This window comes from Arachis duranensis, chromosome 5 (genome assembly GCF_000817695.3).
Source record: "Arachis duranensis cultivar V14167 chromosome 5, aradu.V14167.gnm2.J7QH, whole genome shotgun sequence".
NCBI classification, from domain to species: domain Eukaryota; kingdom Viridiplantae; phylum Streptophyta; class Magnoliopsida; order Fabales; family Fabaceae; genus Arachis; species Arachis duranensis.
In genome coordinates, this window is record NC_029776.3 from 13,480,272 (window position 1) to 13,488,155 (window position 7,884).

Below are 7,884 nucleotides of genomic sequence, written 5' to 3' on the forward strand. Positions count from 1 at the left end.
CCTTATCTGTTATATATAGGATCTTGTGCGAAAGATAGACATAACAAGTTAACAACTCTCAAGTTGACTTTTCGTCGTGTCATGTAATATTTTCCATGATTCGATCGTTTACTTTTTGCCGATCCTACCTAGTACTTACATTTGCATTGGTTTCAATCTTCGTCTGTACATTTTTATCCGCTTATGCTTTGTACTTGCACAATTTGCTACCTGGTAATAGATCTATTACTTCTCAATTATAGATTGATTCAAACTTTAATTGGTAAAATTATATATAGAGATAACACATACGATCGACAAAACAAAAAGTAGTAAAACAGAACATAAATTAAAGGTATAGAAAATATTAATAGAACAAATCAACGATGTAATCAATTAGTAAAAACTCCACTTTAGTTTTTGCCTAGTGATGGAAATAAAAATGTGAAAAGATTTACAAGGATACACCAACCAAAAAATGAAGAGCAATATTAACACAAAAAGTACAAATTTCGGCTATACAGAGTAAGGGCATGGGCAGTGGGCACCGAAGCCCGCCACCGCCTTATTCCCATTTACAGTTAACCGAACCCGTGACTGAGAGTTCCGGTGGTCCAGTGCAGAATAGAGCACACTAGTTCTTCTCACGGTTCAGGCTATCCCAAAGCAACGCGCACTGCCTTCTGGCGAATCCCACGCGCTGCTTTTCAAGGTCGTAAATAACCTCAAAGCCCTGCTGCTGGTAATTCCCAAGCGTGGCCCCGGGTCCACCACTTAACTCAGAATCATCACCACCGTTCATCAGCATCATGCACCCCACTCTTCTTTTCGTCGTGGCTCCATCTTCACCGTACAAAAACTCGTAGAAGTAGTTCCTTCGAGGCAGCACCACACTCGAATCATTCCCCGCAAAACGCAACGTCACCGCCGGAACCTGGGCCACAGTGTCCAAGTAATAACATGGACCCAGACCCGTTTTCCCCTCCACCTCACTCGCCCGCTTGTGAATTCGCCCCACTCGCCGGTCGAACTCAGCCACCACCGAGTTATACAAACTCGCTGGCAACATCGTGAACGTCGTCCCGGAATCAACTACAACACCACCACTCCCTGTCGCGTCCACCTTCCTCAGTATCTCTGGCGCCGGAATATCCCTCTTCCCGACTGAGATTCCAGCTAGCCCGACGGAGTAAAAGTACGGGTGCTTCGGGTTCCGAAGCAGGGACGTGTACACGAACTCACCGTGTTCGTCCCCGCCGTCGCGACGGCCGAGAATGAGTGGACTCGGGCGACGAATTCGATCGCCGTTGAAAGAATGAGATACCAAACAGTATGAGAATCGATTACCGAGCTGAGGAGAGAAGGTGGCTAACTGGGCCGGAAAAGAGAGCAAACCACGGCCGAAACCAGCGACGCCGGTGGGCTCACCGAGGGTGGTGTGGGCGCAACCGAAGGTGAAGTTCTTGAGAACGAGAGAAGACATAGAGAGTGTGTGGCGATAGAGGTTTGCGATTAAGCTTCCGTCGCCGTAAGCGTAGTAGAATGGCGGACACGCCGATGAACTGCAATCAGAAGTTTCTATGGCGTCTAAGGGGCAACGTGCCATTGCGCAGAGGTCGGATGATGACGTGGAGGAGTGGGCCGCGGAGCATGCAGGTGACTGGCATGACACTGCGTGGGCCCGTGTGATGTTTGGTGGCCTGCTTGGGCCTGGGCTGGGCTTTCCCTCGCAGAGTATGCACTCGAAGGGGGCACAGGGGAACCAGACAAGGTCGCTGCCTGTGTCCATATAGAGGGTTATGGGATGGGCCTGGGCCGGGCCAGAGCCCAGGGTGAAGGACAAGGTGTAGTCGCTTCCAGGGGAGAGAGGAAGGGAAACTTGGTGCTGGCGATGACGTTGGCGTTGGTGGTGGAAGCGGACGGCGGAACGGGTGGAAGTGGATTTGAGGAGGTTGTGGGTACTGTTGAATTGCTCTTTGGAGATTGAATGTGTGAGGGGCATAACAAGTGTCTGTGATGATGAAGATGGAACCCAAATGAAGATAAGAATGAACCAGAGAAGCTCAAGCTTCCTTGCTGAAGATGCCATTGCTTTTCACTTTTCAGGCAGAGAATGAAATTTTGATTTTCAAATTAATTGAGACTCAGACTTACGAGAAGGACGGGTTTTATAATGGAATTCATTAGTGATGGTACGAAGTTGCCGCTTCTGCGGACTTAGGACAATGTTATTATCCCAATTAATTGAATAATTTAAACCTGCAATCAATATTCAATAGTGATATACTATAATACTTTAATGTCTTTTAAGGGTGTAAGTATATTGATGTTAATGTGGGAGGGTGATAGCTATTTTGGTGATGGTTTTGCTGCCAACAGGTTTTGTTTAGGACAGTCATTTTTTGAATTGCTGTTTTCACCTTCCTTTGGTGGTTCCAATTTTCCAATCCAAAGAATGCTAAAAGTTTTTCAAAAGAAGAAAAATACTTCAATTGGCCACTTGGCATAGTTAAATTAACTAAATCCAAATTTCATGCTTCAGTTGAAAAATGCTAATCAGCATTTGTGATGAATTAATTTTTGAAAAGCATGGCTAAACTGTACAAAATGATGTTGCCTTTTCATTGATTAGGTTAAAGTCCTATTCTCATAGATAAGTGAAAGACTCACTATTTTTAGTTGTTTATTTTTCGAAATACTAATAAATAAAATAAAAGGTAAAATAAAAGGAAACGTGGAAAATGCAATCAACGTCAAAATTGACTGCGATGTGCGAACCAATGCATTGGAGGCGTCTAGCAAGATTGCAAAGAGCAGAGAAAGCTCTCAAAGCGACGTAGTTATCAAGTCAATCAGGGTCAGAGTTCAATTATTTTCTTGTATTAACTTAACCTAATGACGTATATTGGTCAAAATCAACTTTTCTTCCATTCCATTTCAAAATTTGTCTTCCCTGCCGACCTTTTCATTTTTTTTCCAATAACCTTTTGTTAGGTGTTTTATTTTAGAATTTGATTTTTGAAAAGAATGTTCGGTTAATATTTTTAATGATAAAAAGTAAAAAATCATTATTAATTCTATTATAAGGTAAAAATTTAATAAGTTTGATTAAATCATCGTCTAACAGTTCTTAATTATTATTAATTTTAAATGAATATAACTATACATGAATAATAAAAAAAATTGGTTATCTAATATTTTTTTAAATACTGTGCATTCTAAAAATTAATGACTAAATTAATTATTATATATATTACATATTTTTAATATATTTTATATTTTAACATATAATTTATATAAATAATTAATTAGGTAATTTTATTTTTGATGTATATATAACATGATTATTTAATTTTAATGCAATTTTTTTATACAGTGAATGTGTACAAATGAGAAGAGTAGACAAAAGATAAAAACGAGAATATAACACATCAAATGACGAAACATATTTACCAAAAAAAAAAAGAAAAAAAAAAGAAGGATGAATCATATCATTGAAAGCGAGGTATCATTCACAAGGAATAAATTGTTCTACTAACAAGCATGAAGCATCATTAAAAACACGTATATAATATTAGTTATCGAACAAATTAAACCCGTCAAGATCATCATGGAGTGGTCTAAAGCCATTGATTGAGAGACACACCACATAATGTAACTAAAATAATAGACACCCTACACCCTCAACGCGGAGATGCAAATAATGGCTTCTAAAATTGCTATATATGCGTCCTACCAACTTAATTGGGTCGCTTTCATTGCATTAGTGGAGGTTAGCCATTTGAGTCTAATAACATATAGTTTTCCCTTGCTTTAGTTCCTCACGCTTTGGTTCCACTAAAGCTTATGTTATGTGAGTATAATATATCCATTCTTTCCTTTCATTATAGTTGGATTTGGTATCCACAGCTATTGAAATTAAAGAACTTATTATTATTTATAATTCTTGTGATGCTAATGTGGTCAACAGCAGAATAACACAACCACAAGATTGGCTGCTTTGGCCATACAGTATGAAAGACCGAAAGGCATCTAATGTTTATTGACTCATTACCTAATGGATGGAATTGGATGGTACACCAATCCTATAAAGTAGATATCCATTGTTTGCTTCTGCCCAAAAATGTCAACTAGCATTTATAAGGGGTTAAGAAGATGAGGAATTTTTGCTACAAAGTATAGGAACTAGATTAAAAATTTAATTTATAATGCTTCCGAGGGTAGTAGAGGACGACTAGAAAGGGATTCGGCGGTGTAGGTGAATATATAGACAATTCACAAGCTTTTAAGAATCAATTATTGTGTAGGCCAATCTCGACTTAATCCAACTCATCTGGTCATTTTGGATGGTCTTGAAGTCATTTCCCGCATTAAATAATATTGGGCCAAATCCTTTGTTTACGTAACAATAAAATATTATAATACTGCCCACAACTCATGATGTTTTAACTTTTAATCACTAAATTTCCATATATTTTGGATAGTTTCGTCTCGGCGAAAGAATTTTACTAACAAGTTATACCCCTTCCCTTTTTTTTGTTTATTTTTCTTTTCTAGATGTTTCTATTGACAATTATTTTCTAGATGTTTCTATCACAGCTGTTGGTAATTGTTTTTTTATTATATATTATTTTGAACTCAATGACTTAAGTGGTTATCCATGTTTTGTTTCTTGTGAAACCAAAAAGCAGCATGCCCGTCCTAAATGCAATCTTATTTTAATCAGGTGGGAGCCGGGGGAGGGTGCTATTTATGAGATTTTGATTGAGCTGACTTGTTTGTTTAGCATTGCAAAATATCTTCAAAAATATTATGGCAAGGCATTGAATAGGGAACGTGTATATTCAGTTCAACCAAGTTACCTGTGAGGCTGTGAAGGTGTATTTACTACAAAGTCTATATTCAGTTCAGCCAAGGAATCCATGAAGGCATATTTACTACAAAGTCCTCAATTTGTTACTATATATCCATGCAATGGAGTATGTTAATTGTTATTTTTGTACAGTACTCATTAGTACCAGTGTCAAATGTGACTTATTTATTATTTATTAACTGATGCATTCTAACTAGAGTACATGTTATAATACTATACATTCATTACTCCACCTACTTACAAAATAGTTAACCTTAAAAATATGTACCATTTCAATATACAATACACACACTCATTACATGTATTTATTCATTAGATACAAATATGTTGATAGAGATGGCTATTGTTATAATGTGAAAATGAGAGCCTCAGACAATATGTTAAATTCACTGGAGCTCACACAACTCAAAATTAACTCAAGAAACAAGAGTTGTCTTGGTACATATAAAAACTGTTAAACTCTAATACTCTCTTACACTTAAAATAGACAATCACTTGATGTGAGATTAGACCAATTGAATATGTGCAGAATGTCTCGATAGTATTATAGGATGAGATTTAACATTGTATTAAAATTAAGGAGACCAAACTCAGAGAAATAATTTGGAAGATAAAAATAGTTTACACTTATAAAAGACTTATAAAATTTTAATACAATAATTAAAAGTGGCAAACCACACAGCACAAGCAAATATTTATCGAGACTAATACAAAACTTCACACATTTACACTAGCATATAATTTTTATTAATTCAACCATCAGGTTATCACTATCTATCAAATTGATTATATTTGTACCACATTAAAAAAAAAATCAACATCAACAAGAATGTCACTAAAAAATTTATTTATATACATGTAAAAAAATATTTCTCAATTAATCCATCTTATTTACTAGATGGTCTTTGGGTCCAAATGCTTTTTCCCAGCAGAAAAATACGCTGTGAATATGCTATAAGTATTACCTACTTACCTATACCGTATAAAATAATGCCTAACTGTAATGGACATTGCCTAACTGTAATGAACATCCCAAAGTTCTCCAATTCCATTAAATGAGGACTGGCTAAGTGATTTTGTTTAAGACAAAATCCACAAAGTAGAAAGTTCTTTTATTTGGAAAGGTTTATTAAAGAATTGCTGGTAAGCAAACCACTAAAACGCGTATTCTTTATCAAAGCATTGTATGCTCCCTTCTGAAACCAGAAAAAAGTAGCCAAAGCTAGCATATTAACAACAAAGAGCATCTCAGATCTAGGGTTTAGGGTTTAGGCAAGTGTAATCCTTTTCTTATTCATATTTATATATCATCTACTATGATCTACAGGTCAAAGTGGAGTATAATTGTTAGTACACACTTTAATGATAAAAATATTGAACAGATGTAATTTTGAATTTGATCCTATATCTAGCATGTTTCCGAAGAGGGAAAAGCAAAATATAGCAAAAGAACAATCAAGTACTCCAGTTCATTTATATTTTTTGAGGGAACCTGTGGGCTATGGCTTTATCTTTTCCAGAAATCTCTCTGCTTCTATGAAGCCAATTGGTCCTAAAGGCATGTATTTTATGAATCTCCATCTGCTTAAGCTCGAAAGTGGAAAAAGGTTTTAGTATCTATGCAGTGCGAGCTGTTTATGCAAAATAGTAATCAACAAGATGAAGAGATACCTGGGTGTATAGGGAAGCGCCAAACAATGGAGGTGTAAGTGGTTAACAGAATTCAGGGGAGGCTGATGAAAGCCAAATCTATCAAAAAGAAGGTAACAGAAACAATCACATGGTCATGTTTTGCTTCTTTTTAACTACAGCAACTAACTTCAGGTCAAGTTAACCTCATGTTTTTACTAGCATATTAAAAACCGAATATGTAACTCTTTTAAGAATGGAATAATCTTGTATATGAACACACAAAAATGGGTTTATTACACAATGTGATTGATGAATACGAGTAATTCAAATTACAAGAAAGAAATACATACATTCAACCTCCCAACTATTATTACTACTGTATAACTCTTGAATGTAAATTAGACCAAGTATAATAACACTAGAGGTGGTGGAAGTACCTGTGGTGGTTAGAGTGAGGTGCATCTCTAAGTAATAGCATTCTCCCAACCTCTAACATGTGAGTCACTGTTGAATAATAATGATTCATGGCATATAAAATAAAGAACTTAGAAATTGAAAGTGATTAGAGATTACGAGTGATCTTGTTTACCCAAAGCATAGTCTTCAGTTTTCCTTTGGAGATCATTCACAGTAGGAATGTGCTGCACAGGGATTACCAAGTAATGCCTAAAAAAAAAAAAAAGAATTAGTAACCTCTGAGATTTGAGATTCGAGTAATCAACAGAGGTAGTGTACCTGAAAGCAGAAGGCCTAATGTCTTGGAAAGCAACAACCTTATCGTCCTGCAATTTTTTAATACTCAGATTCAATTCATAAATCACAATCCAGAGAGAGAGAGAGGAGAGACGTACAGAGTGTAGAAGAGTGGTGGCGGTGGATCTGGTGGCGATCTCACAGAAAACGCATGAGGAACTTGCCGCCGCCATCATTTCTTCCTGAAACTCAGCTCACTGGATCGATTCGATTGGACTTTTGGATGCAGCTTTCATCTACTATTGTAAGACCTCTGCCACGTGTCAAACAACCACACCACTCAACGACCTCTCCTCATTGATCCATACAGGTAAACAAGAAAGAATCGTGCTCCATCAAATATTCAAATTCCATGGTCCCTCATTTGTTTGAACTTCCAGTGGCTATTGCCTATTCGCAACTGGTTCCACTGTTCATGCATCTTTCCTGCCATCTTTTTTATGTGAATAACAGGGCTAAAAGCCCAAGAAAAAACAAAACTAGGTTACAAAACTACATTTCAAGACATTTAAGAACTATTGAATTGGCTTTAGATAAAACAAATATTTATTTGTTTATCTTTTAAAAAAAATAATAAAGAAAAGTTATTTTATATTTAAATAATTTTTTTAAAAAATTTTCAAATAATTAAATATATTTTTTACTTT

At 36.3% G+C, this 7,884-nt stretch overlaps 2 protein-coding genes across 4 annotated transcripts; both read right to left on the reverse strand.

Annotated features, from left to right (window-relative positions):
• Nucleotides 1-346: 346 nt before the first annotated feature.
• LOC107488223 (probable aspartyl protease At4g16563) lies at nucleotides 347-2,199 on the reverse strand. Its single transcript, XM_016108934.3, has one exon. It carries the CDS (start codon nucleotides 2,066-2,068, stop codon nucleotides 614-616), a length of 1,455 nt encoding a protein of 484 aa, XP_015964420.1. The 5' UTR covers nucleotides 2,069-2,199; the 3' UTR covers nucleotides 347-613.
• A 3,002-nt stretch (nucleotides 2,200-5,201) lies between these two features.
• LOC107488224 (bifunctional adenosine 5'-phosphosulfate phosphorylase/adenylylsulfatase HINT4) lies at nucleotides 5,202-7,693 on the reverse strand. Of its 3 annotated transcripts, none has more exons than XM_016108936.3 (6): nucleotides 7,336-7,693; nucleotides 7,220-7,257; nucleotides 7,074-7,150; nucleotides 6,922-6,988; nucleotides 6,524-6,601; nucleotides 5,202-6,433 (listed from the first exon to the last, which is right to left on the reverse strand). In XM_016108936.3, the coding sequence occupies exons 1-6, from the start codon at nucleotides 7,411-7,413 to the stop codon at nucleotides 6,352-6,354; spliced, it is 420 nt and encodes a 139-aa protein (XP_015964422.1). In that variant the 5' UTR covers nucleotides 7,414-7,693; the 3' UTR covers nucleotides 5,202-6,351. The 3 variants fall into 3 exon arrangements, with proteins under 3 accessions (XP_015964422.1, XP_015964421.1, XP_020997900.1); XM_016108935.3 differs by having other exon boundaries at nucleotides 7,220-7,266; XM_021142241.2 differs by having other exon boundaries at nucleotides 7,220-7,693.
• Between the last annotated feature and the right edge of the window lie 191 nt (nucleotides 7,694-7,884).

Bases quoted from the DNA above. Each gene is read 5' to 3' on its own strand.
- LOC107488223 (XM_016108934.3), bottom strand. From the start codon at position 2,068: ATGGCATCTTCAGCAAGGAAGCTTGAGCTTCTCTGGTTCATTCTTATC.
- LOC107488224 (XM_021142241.2), bottom strand. From the start codon at position 7,413: ATGATGGCGGCGGCAAGTTCCTCATGCGTTTTCTGTGAGATCGCCACC. The intron at 6,602-6,921 runs GTACTTCCACCA...TCTTTTTGATAG, and splicing joins CCTCACTCTAACCACCACAG to ATTTGGCTTTCATCAGCCTC. The intron at 6,434-6,523 runs GTATCTCTTCAT...GAGCTTAAGCAG, and splicing joins GCGCTTCCCTATACACCCAG to ATGGAGATTCATAAAATACA.